Genomic DNA, 17,136 nt, shown 5'->3' on the forward strand with positions numbered 1-17,136 from the left:
CTTGTATGGCAGCTCTTGAATTAAATGGGGTGTCTGCCAAAGAGAATTTAGGGGCACGCCTTATTATATTTTTCCTTTATAGCCATGGGTAGCACAGTGCAGGGGTGGACTGACCATTTGGAAACTCGGGCACTGCCTGAGGGCCCGGGGTCAGTAGGGGGCCCCATGAGATGCCCCTGGTACCTTTTTCATAGGCTTTTTTGAGTTTGGGCAAGGACACAGGGGCCCCATGATCCCCTATTGCCCGGGGGCCCCATGAGGTGTCAGCAGGGGCGGACTGACCATTTGGGAACTCGAGCATTGCCCGGGGTCAGTAGGGGGCCCCATGAGGTGCCCCTGGCACCTTTTTCATAGGCTTTTTTCAAGGACACAGGGGCCCCATGAGGTGTCAGCAGGGGCGGACTGACCATTTGGGAACTCGAGCATTGCCCGAGGGCCCGGGGTCAGTAGGGGGCCCCATGAGGTGCCCCTGGCACCTTTTTCATAGGCTTTTTTCAAGGACACAGGGGCCCCATGATCCCCTATTGCTCGGGGACCCCATGAGTTGTCAGTCCGCCCCTGGTTTTCAGTCCGCCCCTGGCACAGTGGCTAAATATTTAGCACTTCCACCTGCCAGTACTCGGGTCATCAGTTCAAATCCCAACCACATCACCGCCTACCTGGAGTTTGCATGTTCTCCCTGTGCCTGCGTGGATTTCCTCCCACACTCCAAAGACATGCTGGTAGGTTAATTGGCTCCTGTCTAAATTGGCCCTAGTATGTGTATGTATGAATGTGAGTTAAGTACCTTAGATTGTACGCCCCTTGAGGGTTAGGGACTGATGTGAATGTACAATATATATGTAAAGTGCTGCGTAAATTGACGGCGCTATATAAGTACCTGTATTAATAATATACAGATTGCTACATATTTAGACATTTTCTTCCAGTTTTTTTTTTCTTTTTTACTTGTACACTGGTGACACCTAGGGATGATTTATCAGTACTACTTCTTTTTAGTTGATTGTTCATTCGCCAGATACACAGTTTTCATTTTATATGGTTTGGTAACCCAAACTGAGTTTCCATTTCCTATCTAAATATTAGTTGTAAACCTTTTCTTCATGTATTTTATATTTTTTTCTTAAATTTGAATATAAAACAGCGCAAAACATTTATAGAAATAATATATAATATCAATAATAAAAAATTATCAGTGAAAATTAATATTTCATCGGTGAAACAAATATAAATATAAGTGAAAATATATGAAAAAAAGTCCACTGTACCAAATCAATGGTGAAAAAAAAGTGCTCCAATAAAAGAAAAATGGTGCTAAAGGAAATCCAATGTGCTCACACCATCCGTGACTTCCAATATGGCCCGCACTCACCAAATAGAATGGACTCCTAGATGATAAGGCTTAACCTCCCTGGCGGTATTCCTGAGTGTAGCTCGGGGTAAAGTTTCAGTACCACAAGCGGTGACCCCGAGCTACACTCAGGCTTACCATGCGGCGCTGCTCCGCGATCCCTCGATCACTTACCTTGTCCTGCGCTCCCGCGATGTCCCTCCTGCAGTGTCCCCTGTAATGTCCTCTGGCGGATGCCGGCATCTGTCAGCTTGGTTCCGTCCCCTGCGACGTCGGGACGTACGGGGCTGGAACTGGCAGGAAATTCGAAAATGACAAAAAGTGACATTCACTAAAATCACATAGTATAACATTACTGTATCAAACCATTTCACATACATTTTGTCCCGAGTGCTTTGTCCGGCGCCCTGCCTGCATTTTTACTGTTCTTTCTGCCTGGAAACTTAGAAAAGTCCATGGCGTCCAAAAAGCGTCCCTTTAGGTCAAAAGCAGTGTTAGACCAGCTAGAGAACAGCGATAATAAATCAGAACCACTTGCAGAATTGAGTGATGATTCGTGGGGGAAATTCGTCATCGGACACTGAAAACGATTTTGCGACTTTGCTCAGTGATGTGCGAACTTGGCGCTATATTTAAAATTTAAAATTACAAGGAAGAGCAGATAGCTTTGGTACCAGTAAAGACTTTACTTCCAAAGATCTTATCCAGATGCTAGGATAGCATAAGGCTTCAGACAGACAGTCAACGCAAGCACTGATGGCCAGATCAGGCAAGTAGAAAAAAATGATGACTGCCATGCTGAACCCAACTTCATTACTTTCCTAATTGCTCACAAGTATGTCAAGCAGAAAAGTCACAGAAAAGGCAAACATCTCTATCTGCATATATTTTCTGAGATTCTGCCTTAAAGAATAAAGATCAAAGGGTGAATATGGCAGCCAAGCAACTTGCCTTTGCAGAATGAGGAATCAGCAATGTTCGCTTCCATGTTTCTCCCAGGAAAAGTTTCCTTTTCTGATGGATATATTTGTTTGAATAAACTAGTGGAGTATGATCGCATTGTTTTTCACATGGAGGACCAGGATCTGACCAGGATCAACATTGCTCATAAAGTTTAATTTATCTTTTATAAGGACCCATGTGGATGAGCAAAGGCAGAAAGCTTTCAGGTGTATTCTGATTGCATTTTGAGATTCTTCATTGGTGGGCCCATTTGAACAGTAGTTGATGTCCTTCAAACCTGCTTTTTTTAAAAAAAAAATGTATTTCATGTACGTATATAGTGCCATCAATTTACACAGCACTTTTACATATATATTGTACATTCACATTAGTCCCTAACCCTCAAGGGGCATACAATCTAAGGTCACTAATTTACAAATACACATACTAGGGCCAATTTAGACAGGAGCCAATCAACCTACCAGCACATCTTTGGGGTGTGGGAGGAAACCCATACAGGCACAGGGAGAACTCCAGGCAGGTGGTGCTGTGGTTGGGATTGGAACCAACAACCCTAGTACTGCCAGGTAGAAGTGCTAACCATTTAGCCACTGTGCACCTTCTGTCTAACCTGCATCAACCTGCTTCAGGCTGCTTTTGCATTTCCATTGACATGTATGAGGAGAGAAGCAGCTCTGAACACAAAGGCCCTATTAGTACTCACAAGTGTTGCTTCCAGTTTTTGGAAAAAAGAGGGGGATGAATTCTGCTACATACTCAACACCTGAAAACATTTTTATTATTATACAGTTTTTACAGCAGTTTACAAAATAAAGGAAGACAGTACATTTACAATAACATTTCATACAAGAAAGTTTAGATGACCCTTCTTGTGACAGCTTAAAAGCTAAATAAAGAAGTGAGTGATAGAAGAGGTAATAACTGTGTGGAAATGTGTTAAGTAGAGGTGGTATAGGCTTCCTAAAGAGGATTTCCTGAAGTAGGAGACAGCTAGGTTGATTGGGGTAGGGAGGGAGGGTGAGGCTCTAGAGAAGTCCTGGAGACAAGCAAGGGATTAGGTAACAAAGGGGCTATAGAGCAGGAGGTCTTAGTAGGAATGAAAACAATGGTTTGGATGATATCTTGAGATGAGTGGTGACATAACTTAGGGCAGAGTTGTGGATGTCTTTTTTGTAGTTAGTGTTCTAAATTTTATGCATTGGGTGAGTGGATGCCAATGGAGAAATTGGTAGAGAGGGTTGGAGGACACTGAGCAGTTTGATAAGCAGGAAAGTCTGACAGCGGCATTCATCATAGAAAGGGACAAAGGGGGAGGAAATATTATGAGCTCAGTTTTGGAAAGATTGAGTTTGAGGTGGTGTGACAACCATGCAGATATGGCAATTTATAAGTTAGTAATGGGTAAAGAAACAGAAGAGGTGAGCTGAGGAGTAGAGAGATAGATTTGGGTGTTGTCAGCATATAGATGGTCTTGGAAACCATGGGAAGTTATCAACATGGTATTGAAAACCATGGGAGGTTACCAACTGACCCAGCAGGAGGAGATATAGATAGGCAACAGAAGAGGCCCAAGGACAGAGCCTTCTGAGACTCATATTGAAAGAGGAAGAGGAGAGGAGAAGATAGAGTTGTAGGTGACACTGAAGGTGTGCTGAGATAGGGAGGAGGAGAATCAGGAAAGGGTAGAGTTTTGGGGAGTGGAGTTTGTCAAGAAGCAGGTGGTCAACTGTGTCAGAGGCAGCAGAAAGGTCCAAGAGTATGAGTATGGAGTAGTGGTCAGTGGTTATGGCAGATAGTAAGTCATTGGTGGGATTTTGTTGGGTTTCTGTGGAGTCTTCTGGGCAGAAGCCAGATTTAAAAGAGTCGAGAAGGTTGATAACAGTGGGGTGGTGGCTCAGACAGTTGTATGATAGGCGTTTTAGAAGTTTAGAAGATCAAGCAGATGAGTTTTAGGTTGTTCAGACAGACGGGGTTTAGTGAGGATTTTATAATAGGAGGGGTGACCAGTGCATGTTTTAGATGGGTGGGGCAGATGCTAGTAGAGAGGGAGAGATTGCAAATGTGAGTTAAAAAGCAAAGAATAGAGCAGACGGTGAGCAGAGTAGTTGTGAGGGAAGGTGGTTAGGTAAGCATTAGACAGAAGTATAGGAACCTCCTCTGTGGTAACATGATTAAATAAGAAAAGTGCTGAACATGATGGAATGGTGTACGTTAGTTGGGGAAGATATCAGGACATTGGCAATCTCGTCACAAATTGCATAAACCTTGTTTTTGAAGTGATGGTCAATTTCCGTGAGTTAATAGTGGGTAGTGGTGGTGAGGGATGAAGTAGAGTTAAAAGTGGAAGAGTTGGAGAAAACTGTTTGAGGAGGTGTTAATGAAAGTGATTAAATAGGTCTAACAGAAGTCTTCCAGGAATCTAGTTCTATGCCACTGTTGCTCTCATCTTTTGAGATCTCTGGTATCATCACATATTTAAGGGCCTGTGGACTTTTATTCATTTCAAGTGGGTTGTGCATTCCCATGTCAATGGATTTGCAAAACCTGCTTAATGCAGGTCAGAAGGAGGTCAGCAACAGGTCAAATCTATATAAATATATACTCCTGCACCACAGAACAATCCCCACCCCTAAAATTTGAAATGCTGCTGTGCACTAGTGTAAACACCAAATCATAAAAAATATATAATAAACAGTGCAAAACAATACCCAACAAAATTCACATAATAAAGGAATAAAGTGAAAAACTCATATTTTGATTTAAAGGTCTTGAGTGGGAGGGGCGAAATGCGTTGACGCACTTCCAATCCATTGTTTGAACGTCATTCGTCACCGGTGAGTGGAACGCATACCAAGCGGTGCGTTCCAGCGGCCATTTTTGGGATCTGTCTGTCAGACATACTGTCATCCTCTTCACAGCAAGTTGTGGGATTTCTGCAATTGATCCTGGATGGTATTTGACTGTGTTTGGCCGATGGAGGCTATATAATAAAAAGCCTTTAATGTTTTTGTGAACCATGAGTGACCTGACATTATTACTATAGATGTAAGAGGAGGTCATTAGCAATATCACACTATATGCAATATTTTCTTCTTTGGCACAACGGTGGAGCGGTTTTGGAGAAAGGAGGTGGAAGAATCATCTTAGTCTGGTGTGGTGGAATGGAGGTCTGGAGGCTATAAGAGGGGGTGTAGGGTCCCTAAAAGTCCTAAAAGGTGTACTCTTCGCCATTATCTGGTGAGTGCAATTAATGTTGGTTTTTTTCACTGGTGGATGGTGGAAGCACTTATCACAGAAGGATAACCACAATACATATTTATTCGTGTTTGGTGAAGCACTCTGAAGTTGGAGAAAAGCTTTTTATATATTTTTTATTGTTTATATATATATATATATATATATATATTTATTTATTTATTTATTATATTTTTTATATATATATTTTTTGGACACATTAATTTTGGACACTTTAAATCAAAATATGAGTTTTTCACTTTATTCCTTTATTATGTGAAATTTGTTGGGTATTGTTTTGCACTGTTTATTATATAATTTTTATAACAGGTCAAATCTACCTGTCAATGAATTCTGAATGATCAAACTATTGCCATCAACACAAGCTCAAAAGCTGTTGGCTCAGTCCCTTACTGCATAATTTTAATCTAGAAATATAATATATAAGCGCTTTTGTGTTCTATCTCCACAGGAAACTCCACTGTCCCAGAAATTTCATCCATATGAACTTATTTGTGTCCTTTATCATACGTGGTGCGGCAGTGTTTGTCAAGGATGCCATTCTCTTCACTGATGAGGATGTTGATCATTGCACCATGTCTACGGTAATAACTTTTTAATGTGTATATCGCTAGTTAAACATTAGTGGGGACTTGCCAGCTTTTATCTGGAGGTGCTGGCTAAGCAGTATTCTTACTGGAAAGCCAACTGTTAGGTTCATTTCCCCAGTTACCTATTGACTGACCATTGTTAATCTGTATTTGTTTTGTATTAACAGTTCTAAATTTCGTTGTGTGTTTTTTTTTTTTTTACTTTTGTGTTTTTTTTTCATTTTCATACATGTGATAATTTGTGTACTGTGTAATATTTTGTTTCATTTTTTCCACTGTTTTTGTTTTCTGTATAAAAATGGGGGGTGGGGTATTTTTTGCCAGAATAGTTGAATGAGCATCTGTAACCCTCTAGAGCCTTTTAAAAACTGCCAAAACCCCTCCTTATTTCCTCTTTCCCATTGATTTGAATGCATTTCACCGAAATGGTAATGTTTTGCTAAAAAAAAACAAAAAAAACAAAAGAAACCCCAAACCCTCTCCACTTCACTCATCCATGGTCACCAAGGATCAGCGTTTTCATGGGGGAAGAAGGAAATTGAGTCATGTGCTCTTTATATCCAGAAGTACACGTTATTGTTCTATGTATCCTGGAGCAGCAAGGAAGAGAACTGGAGTCAAGTGCTGCTAGTGAGGTCATTGTTAAAAATGAACCTTTTGCTTTTCCCTGCATAATCAAACCACAGGAAAGATATTATTATTATACAGTATTTATATAGCGCCAAAGGCTATGCTCAGCGCTGTACAGTAGCAAGGGGGACAGAACATGAGACAAGACAGTAACAAAACAATACACGAGGGGTTTGAGGGCCCTGCTCTTTCGAGATTACAATCTAGGAGGGAGGGGAAGGTGGTTTAGGAGGAGATGGCTGTGGGGATGGAGTGGTGGGAAGAGTGGAGGAGGTTGTTAGGTGAGGTCAGGTGTTAGGTGAGGTTGGGGTAGGCTTCCCTGAAGAGGAGGGTTTTCAGGGTGCGCCTAAAGGTGAGGAGGGTGGGTGACAGTCTGATGGATTGGAGTAGGGAGTTCCAGAGGATGGGGGAAGTCTTAGAGAAGTCCTGCAATCGGGCGTGGGAGGAGGAGACCAGGGAGCTAGAGAGAAGGAGGTCCTGTGAGGAGCTGAGGGCACGGGTAGGGTAGTATTTGGGTATCAGGTCAGTTATGTAGTTTGGTATATACAGTTGCAAGAAAAAGTATGTGAACCCCTTGGGATTACGTGGAGTTTTGCATGAATTGGGCATAAAATGTGCTCTGAACGTCATCTAAGTCACAGCAATAGAAGAACACAGTCTGCTGAACATAATACTACACAAACATTAGATGTTGCCATGGTTTAATTGCACATAACATGTAAACATTCACAGTGCAGGGAGGAAAAAGTATGTGAAACTATGGACTTAATAACTGGTTGACCCTCCTTTGGCAGCAATAACCTCAACCAAACGTTTCCTGTAGTTGCAGATCAGACCTGCACAACGATCTGGAGTAATTTTGGACCACTCCTCTTCACAAAACTGTTTCAGTGTAGCAATATTCTTGGGATGTCTGATGTGAATCGCTCTCTTAAGGTCATGCCACAGCATTTCAATCGGGTTGAGGTCAGGACTCTGACTGGGCCACTCCAGAAGGCGTATTCTGTGCTGTTGCAGCCATTGTTTTGTTGAATTACTTATATGTTTTGGGTCATTGTCCTGTTGCATCACCCATCCTCTGCGGAGCTTCAGTTGGTGGACCGATGGTCGTACGTTTTCCTGCAAAATGTCTTGATAAACTCTAGAATTCATTTTCCCATCAATGACAACAATCCGTCCAGGCCCTGAGGCAGCAAAGCAGCCCCAAACCATGATGCTCCCTCCGCCATGTTTTACAGTGGGGATGAGGTTTTGATGTTGGTGTGCTGTGCCTTTTATTCTCCACACATAATGCTGTGTTTTCTTCCCAAACAAATCAATCTTGGTTTCATCTGTCCACAGTATATTTTGCCAGTAGTGCTGTGGAACATCCAGGTGCTCTTTTGCAAACTTCAAACGTGCTGCAATATTCTTTTTGGACAGCAATGGCTTCTTCCGTGGTGTCCTCCCATGTACTCCATTCTTGTTTAATGTGTTCCTTATTGTAGATGTGTCAACAAAAATGTTAGCATGTGCCAGAGATTTCTGTAGGTCTTTAGCTGACACTCTGGAATTCTTTAGCTCATGCAGCATTCTGTGCTGTGCTCTTGCAGTCATTTTTACAGGACGACCACGCCTAGGGAGAGTAGCAACAGTGCTAAACTTTCTCCATTTGTAGACAGTCTGTCTTACCGTGGACACATGAACATCAAGGCTTTTGGAGATACTTTTGTAACGCTTTCCAGCTTCATGCAAGTCAACAATTCTTGATCGTAGGTCTTCTGAGAGCTCTTTTCTGCGAGGCATAGTTCACATCAGACAGTGCTTCTTGAAACCAGTAAACCCAAAACAGGTGTATGTTTTTTAAGGGCAGGACAGCTGTCAGCAACACATCCAATATCATCACACTGATTGGAGTCAAGGTTGGCTCACTCCTGGCTCCAATTAGCTCTGGGAGAAGTCATTAAGCTAGGGCCTCACATACTTTTTCCTCCCTGCACTGTGAATGTTTACATGTTATGTGCAATTAAACCATGGCAACATCTAATGTTTGTGTAGTATTATGTTCAGCAGACTGTGTTCTTCTATTGTTGTGACTTAGATGACGTTCCGAGCACATTTTATGCCCAAGTCATGCAAAACTCCACGTAATCCCAAAGGGTTCACATACTTTTTCTTGCAACTGTATAAGCTATGGTAGATATAAGCTATGTTCATTTTGTACTCACTTGTCTCCTGTTTATTGACTTGAGTTAAGCTGTGTCCTGTCTGTATTTCAGGTGGGCTGTAAGGTGGCCATGGCGTTTTTCCAGTACTCCGTCTTAGCTAATTTCTCCTGGCTTCTGGTGGAGGGGATGTATTTGCACACTCTACTCACGCTCACCTTCACCTCCCAAAGAAGATATTTTTGGTGGTACATTGTTATTGGCTGGGGTGAGTGGTAACAAGAAATATTGAATAGTGAATGCCGTGCAATGCACTCTAGTGGTATGCCTCCATTTGGCCTAAGAGGACAAACAGAACTAGATAGTTGTGTCAATAAGTGTGCCAAACAAATGTCTCAAAAGTCCTAAATCTCGTATTTTTTTTCCACAAATGACAAAAGAAAAACAAGATGCATTCCAATGCATTTCAAGAGCCACAAAATTCTTCATCAGGGCCGGAACACTGTATCAAAATGTCTATGGGACTCAAAACAAATATCTCCTTCGTATATGTATTAGTATTAATGAATCTATGGCAGGAGACAATTCATTAAGTAATCATGTCAGTATCAATGACAGAAACATTGTTGTTTTTGCCACTGATAATGGAAAATCTATAAACCTAGGTGCCAGACCTGTGAAAAGAGACCACTGCTTCCACACAGAGAATAATGGTCCTTGCAGCATGCTAGTAGGGTACAAGATTTACATTTTCTACTTAGGATGTAGCTGATTTTTAACGAAAACACACTATAAGACTTTAAGCACCATCTGGGACATTGATAAAGAGTGTGCACAACACACTTGAGAATTCTGCAGTGCCAGGTACATGAATTTATCAAAGGCATGGTGGAGGCAGCACTGAAGCCCGTGGATCTGTACCACGGACACACCTGTCGTCAGTGCATACTCTGTACAGCATCATTGGTTACTAAGACACCATCAACTGTGCAGCCAACATCATAGCAGCCAATGATGCATCCCCGACCACAGTGATTCATGTCCATTGCCATGTTTGGGTAATAACATCAGCAACAGGGGTGGACTGACCATTTACTCTGATAGCAATCAGGGAGGGGCCCCCAAAAGGATCTGGGTCTTTTGGAGAAGCTGCAAGCTATTGGGCTCCTGCCCTTGGTTGGTATTATCTGCCCATTGGTGTGGAGCTAAGAGGGGGAGTTATATATAATGTGTGAGTAGATCTATAAAGGGCTGTAACCCCCTCTTGCAGGTATTAGAGGTTTTGGGACAAGTTAGATCAAAATGAAGAATAGTCTGGACCTCTTTGGAGGGGCACATGTGGCAAGGCCTATGGTCTGATAAGGCAAACCATAACCATGCTTTTGGAAAACTAAAGCGGCGCAGCAGTAGCTTATCCTCTATAACTGCCCATGGACTGGACAGGCTGTAAAATGTTAGCTTTTCCATAGATATGGACTTTTTTCACTTCTTTGGGACTCATACCATGAGAGGTTGAAGGAACTGTATTGATATTGTACGACCAGGGGCGGACTGACTATTTGGAAACTCGGGCACTGCCTGAGGGCCCGGGGTCAGTGGGGGGCCCCATGAGATGCCCCTGGCACCTTTTTCATAGGCTTTTTTGAATTTGGGCAAGGACACAGGGGCCCCATGATCCCCTATTGCCCGGGTGCCCCATGAATTGTCAGTCCGCCCCTGATCAGGAAGCATTTCCAGCCAATTATTATACTGTAAGGCCCTGAGCCTCCACCCACCCAGCCCATATTTTATCAAATTTAACTGGACAATTATGGCTCATATAAGTAGGTTTGTACAACAGAAGCGCCCCGTTGACTGCCGATTCCCATCCCGAGACTGTCGGCGGAGCCGACTGATTCCATTTCAACAGAATTTCTCTCCTAGCATAGTAAAAAGCATAGAAGACAAAAAGTCTATTATGCTTAGACATCTCCACGAGGTCCAAGAGACCTAGCAACATAATCAGCAGAACCATGGGGATAGACAGTTTACTAACAGCTTTAATAGTATCCAGCACCCCAACCCAGAAGGGGAGAAGCTTGGAACATTCCCAAAACATATGGAGAAACGTGCCCACCTCCATATCACAGCCGATCTATCAAGGATATATCACAGCCAAGTGCCGCCAATGATGCATCCCCAACCACAGTGATTCATGTCCATTGCCATGTTTGGGTAATAACATCAGCAAGCATTTCCAGCCAATTATTATACCGTAAGTCCCTGAGTCTCCACCCACCCAGTCCATATTTTATCAAATTTAGCTGGACAATTATGGCTCATATAAGTAAGTTTGTACAACAGAAGCGCCCCGTTGACTGCCGATTCCCATCCCGAGATTGTCGGCGGAGCCGACTGATTCCATTTCAACATATGGAGAAACGTGCCCACCTCCATATCACAGCTGATCTATCAAGGATATATCACAGCCAAGCGCCGCAGGGTGTAATATACTCTATGGATAAATTTAAGCTGTATGAAGCGGTCCATGGCTGAGATCATAGTAGGGAGACACTGTAGAAGACAATCCTCCCAGTCATCCTCTGATAACGAAGGGAGGTCCGTGTGCTATTTATCAAAGAGCGCCTGCATTCTAGGAGTAGAGAGGGGTATCCTTCCCCTTTCTTTACACTTAGATGTGGGTGGGGGAATCTCCCGGCTGGTGGATGACTGGTAGTGGGGTTTAGTCATCATTTGCTAGGAAGCCAGCAACCACCGGTGTCCTAAAAACCATGAGCCCTGTGTGAGGAGCTGTTACATTCATGGCAGCTTCAAAGAACATATATGCCCAGCTCTAAGCACTGGTGTTTCTTTGTATGCCAGTTCAGATTTGGTCTTAATTACCACCAGGTTGGTTATCTGTGACCTGCCAGTACTTCTTTTTGGCTCTGTCACCACCGAAAATGGGAAATAAGAACTACCAGGATCTGGAGCATATGTTGGACCTTCCACCAAAACCGTTGAAAGGGTATTCTGAATTAGGTAATTTCACAGGAACCATACCGCCAGAAAAGTGTTGTAACTCTTTCATTGAGTCCCCCTTCTTTATATTTTGATGCACTTAGAATGTATCTAACTGATTTACAGCAGAGTGCATTCGAATATGGTATCCATTCCTGCCAACATGTCAGACTTTGACATGCGGTTGTCTCTGTGCCGGTGCTGCATGTGCATCCAGCAGCTCTGCATGGAGGATGGCACTAATCTGCCATCTGAATGAGCCTTTAAACTGAATGTTCAGTTGGCTTTAAAGCCTTTTGAGGTTAGTATTTTAAGGCTGTTATAGGTGTGCAGCATCTTCGAGCCTGTTGATGTTCATTCTGGTGAAAGGGTCTACTGGGGTGAACAATTAACTCATGTGTTGGAGTCACCGCCGTCAACAGTTGTTTCATCATTCTACTGTGCAATGTGAAGCAAATATTTGACCAAACTGTGAACTTTGTTGATCCATTTGACTCAACATCGATCTACCTCAGCCTCTGAGGAGCATTTGCAGAGCATCAAGAACATATGGCAAGGTCTCCTTTTTGTCATGTGTGTACAGCACCTTCATATGCAAAGAATGATAACATTTACATATCCAGTTTAGTAAATATGTGATGAGATTTTACAGCACCGAAGTTTACCGATTCATAGTCTTGGGTGGTAAATGTATGTTAATTTCTTTATCAGTTTTGTGTCTCTGGAAGGTATATTAAATTGTGGGCAATTGTGGTGGCCCATGGCAATTCAACAGCTGAGTATTTTGAAGAAAATGGAGCCACCAGGGAAATATTCAAAGGTACAAGACCTGAAAGTTCAGCATTTCAGTTCTCCTGCAGGGTAGGATTTTTCTTCTTATAAGAGACTGAAATTGAATTTATTTGAATTTATATGAGAGACTGAAATATGAATTTATTTGAATTTGTTTTATATAAAATAGAGACACCTGTTCAACAACCTTTGGTTTGCCTTCAGGGATCGCACATTCCTGGATTATGTAACTGCAGCAGAGAAGTCATCTCTCTCACCCTTTGCAGGTCTAGAGATGGAAAATTTGATTTGAAATGCTTAGATCTTTCTATGTGTTTCACAGTTTGATTCAGTATCTTGCCCTTTTGTGTCATCCCAACCCTTTTTTCCTTAATTTTTGTTTTTATGCTATTAAGTAAAAATCTATAAAACGTTCTCTTTTCTGGTGAAAAGTAGCTTTAGAGGAATTTCGTAGTTATTGTCCTCCCAGTCTTTTGCATCAGACAGGTCAGCACTGTGCAGTAAAAATAAGTGTTCATTTACACTTGTGTCGGGGAGGGTGGTAAAAATAGACAGTTGAGCCGCCCTTCCCCGACTGCCCACCTTAAAATAACATGGCAGCCAGATAAAGTTGTACACATGCTGTAGAAAAAATTATACCCCCAATTAGGTTTTTTTTGGAACTCAACCCATGCAAGGGAATATTGTGTGGTATTCCCATACAAATGTAGCCAGGGGCTAGCACCCCTCTGCAAAAAAACAAGGCAAAGATAGACTTTAGAGAATTATAGTTGTGGGATAACAAGTCCCGGCATGTCCGTTAGCTATGTCTCTATTGACTTTTATGTCCTTCCCTGATTGGTCAACATCAAACTAGGAGGAGCAGGCTTTGTAAAGAAAAGGACTGTGGGAAATATAGTTTCACTAAGTACAATCGGCACTGCATCCCAGTGGCTAGGAACCTCCAGTTCCCAGGAAGCTATGCGGCCTGGACGGGAGAGTGGAGAGAAATTCAGTGAGCTGTTCGGGGAGGTTCAGGGTACTTCACGGCAGACCAGGAAAGGAAGTGGACATTCAGGCTAGAGTGCTGAGTCCACTGGCCTTCCAGTGTGGCCTAGCAGTAGCATGTTCAACAGTAGCCAGGGGCGGACTGACCATTTGGGAACTCGGGCACTGCCCGAGGGTCCGGGGTCAGTAGGGGGCCCCATGAGATGCCCCTGGTACCTTTCATAGGCTTTTTTGGGTGTGGTTTGAGTGTGGGCGAGGACTCAGGGGTCCCACGATCCCCTATTGCCTGGGGGCCCCAAGAGTTGTCAGTCCGCCCCTGGCAGTAGCATTTCAGCCATACAGAGTGGGTTTCATAAGTCTCCTACATCTTCAGCAAGACAGGGTGGGTTTCGCTAGACTCCTTCTACATCTTCAGCTATACAGAATGGGTTCACTGGTCTCCTTCTACATCTTCAGCCAGACAGTGTGGGTTTCATTAGTCTACTGCTACATCTTCAGCAAGACAGAGTGGGTTTCATTAGTCTACTTCTACATCTTCAGCAAGACAGAGTGGGTTTCATAAGTCTCCCACATCTTCAGCAAGACAGGGTGGGTTTCGCTAGACTCCTTCTACATCTTCAGCTATACAGAATGGGTTCACTGGTCTCCTTCTACATCTTCAGCCAGACAGTGTGGGTTTCATTAGTCTACTTCTACATCTTCAGCAAGACAGAGTGGGTTTCATTAGTCTACTTCTACATCTTCAGCAAGACAGAGTGGGTTTCATAAGTCTCCTACATCTTCAGCAAGACAGGGTGGGTTTCGCTAGACTCCTTCTACATCTTCAGCTATACAGAGTGGGTTCACTGGTCTCCTTCTACATCTTCAGCCAGACAGTGTGGGTATCATTAATCTCCTTCTACATCTTCAGCAAGACAGAGTGGGTTTCATAAGTCTCCTACATCTTCAGCAAGACAGGGTGGGTTTCGCTAGACTCCTTCTACATCTTCAGCTATACAGAGTGGGTTCACTGGTCTCCTTCTACATCTTCAGCCAGACAGTGTGGGTATCATTAATCTCCTTCTACATCTTCAGCAAGACAGAGTGGGTTTCATAAGTCTCCTACATCTTCAGCAAGACAGGGTGGGTTTCGCTAGACTCCTTCTACATCTTCAGCTATACAGAGTGGGTTCACTGGTCTCCTTCTACATCTTCAGCCAGATAGTGTGGGTTTCATTAGTCTCCTTCTACATCTTCAGCAAGACAGAGTGGGTTTCGCTAGACTCCTTCTACATCTTCAGCTATACAGAGTGGGTTTGCTCCAGCCATCAATCCATGAGGGGCCACTCCGTCGTCTGTATCCATAGCGCAAGGTTGGTGAGAGGGTTGTCAACCGACTAAACACATGCCGTACAACAGGAAGGTAAACTTTAGCTAACACAATTTGTCCTCCAGTTCCTTAAACATTGCTGCACGTCTTCAGCAAACCACTGGGCAGTGCTATATCACTTGTTCAGGATTGCCCTAGTAACTTAGATCCATTCAACTTCTTTCTGAACATGTTGCTTGTTCTTTCTTTACAGTCAGGCACCTTTGTCAAGTTATTCCCACCAGAGCTCTCCCATCCTCTTGAACTGGGAATATGTGGAAGCATCTCAGCCTCACTACTAGTTAACCACCAAAAGGGCCCCAACCCAGTCGACTGAAATCATTTCTTTGCTTTTTTTTGTTTTTGGACCATTTCATCCTGTCTCTTAGCACTCACATGGACTTTGTCCATTTCTTCCTTTTTGGAATAGTGAAATTCTGTAGACAGACTTGGACCTAGCAAAGTCACTCCAGGCATAGCATTTGAGGGTTTATGCTATTTATTCTGACAGGCCTTATGATACTCTAGGTGATTCTGTTACAGTTTAAGCTGATTGGTAAAACCTGGTCCCAGTTACCTTTGGGGTTGATTCCTATATACAAATTTGGTATAGGATTGCTCCGTGTAGGAATTTTTGTTATTTTATCCTGGTCACAGTTTGTGTTACTTTGCCTCACTTAGTTACATAGTTAGTCTGGCTGAAAAAAGACAAAAGTCCATCCAGTTCAACCATTAAAGTAAAATAAAATTAAAAAAAAGTTATAATCCTATACCCACAGTTGATCCAGAGGAAGGCAAAACAAAGGCCACCAAAGCATGATCCAATTTGCTCCTGCAGGGAAAAAAATTCCTTCCTGATCCCCTGAGAGGCAATCGGATATTCCCTGGATCAACTTGACAAATTTATGTTTAATAGAGACAGTGTTTGTATAATCTGGAGATGTTCATTCATGTAAGGGGGTGTGTTAGAGTGTTTCCGGTAGTGGCCCATTTATCTCAAGAAGGGGGTAAGTTTCAGATGGTTCATTAAACCCACGTCTCCATAGGGGTTGTGCAATATTACTTCCTTAGTGCTTGTCACCTGCTCTTGTACCACTCTGCTAAAAGAGATCCACCATAGATTGGTTTTCCGAGACTAACGCAAGTATAAAGAAGCCCCGAGTGTGGTTTTAGATTGACAACCTCCATATTATCAAAATGCCACCTAAACACAATGCTGTTTGAGCTGCCTGTCAAGACAAGGAAAGGAGGTTTCATCAGGAGAAGTCAGCGAGCATCTCAAGTTAGGTTGCCCTGGCTGTGGTTCCAGAAAGTTTTACCTAACAATTGTTTGGCTCTGAGGAGTCCACACAGGTAAGATATTTATTTATTATAAACCGCTCCGTATCCGCCACCCCCCTCTGCCAATCCCTCCACTGGCTTCCGATTGCCCAACGGATAAAATTCAAAATGCTAACATTGACATACAAAGCTATCCATAACACTGCCCCAAACTACATCACCGATCTGGTATCCAAATACCACCCAAAACGTACTCTCCGCTCCTCACAAGACCTCCTACTCTCTAGCTCCCTGGTCTCCTCCTCCCATGCCCGTCTCCAGGACTTTTCCAGGGCTTCCCCCATCCTCTGGAACTCCCTACCCCAATCCATCAGACTATCACCTACTCTCCTCACCTTTAGGCACACTCTGAAAACCCATCTCTTCAGGGAAGCCTACCCCGCCCTCAGCTAATTGCCGATCTCCTCCACTCTTCCTACCACTCCATCCCTCACAGCTATTTCCTCCTGTACCACTATCCCCTCCCTCCTAGATTGTAAGCTCCAAGGAGCAGGGCCCTCGAACCTCTCGTGTATTGAACTGTATTGTCTCCCATTATAATGTAGAGCACTGAGCAAACTGTTGGCGCTATATAAATCCTGTATAATAATAATAATATTACAAGTACTTATATAGCACCATCAATTTATGCAGTGCTTACATATATATTGTACATTCACATCAGTCTCTAACCCTTAAGGGCCATACAATCCAAAGTCCCTACCTTACACTCATACATACACATACTAGGGCCAT

At 43.1% G+C, this 17,136-nt stretch overlaps 1 protein-coding gene across 1 annotated transcript in view; it reads left to right on the forward strand.

The window, feature by feature from the left end:
* Positions 1-17,136, forward strand: part of LOC149464490 (vasoactive intestinal polypeptide receptor-like) — a 99,177-nt gene that overhangs the window by 56,406 nt on the left and 25,635 nt on the right. Inside the window, exons 6-7 of the mRNA XM_089674462.1 lie at positions 6,021-6,153; positions 9,048-9,201. Coding sequence (XP_089530588.1) covers positions 6,021-6,153; positions 9,048-9,201 — 287 coding nt within the window. The remainder of the gene's footprint in view (positions 1-6,020; positions 6,154-9,047; positions 9,202-17,136) is intronic.

This window comes from Staurois parvus, unplaced genomic scaffold, assembly GCF_062004578.1.
Source record: "Staurois parvus isolate SC_StPar_1 unplaced genomic scaffold, SC_StPar_1.0 ptg000151l, whole genome shotgun sequence".
Taxonomy (NCBI): Eukaryota; Metazoa; Chordata; class Amphibia; order Anura; family Ranidae; genus Staurois; species Staurois parvus.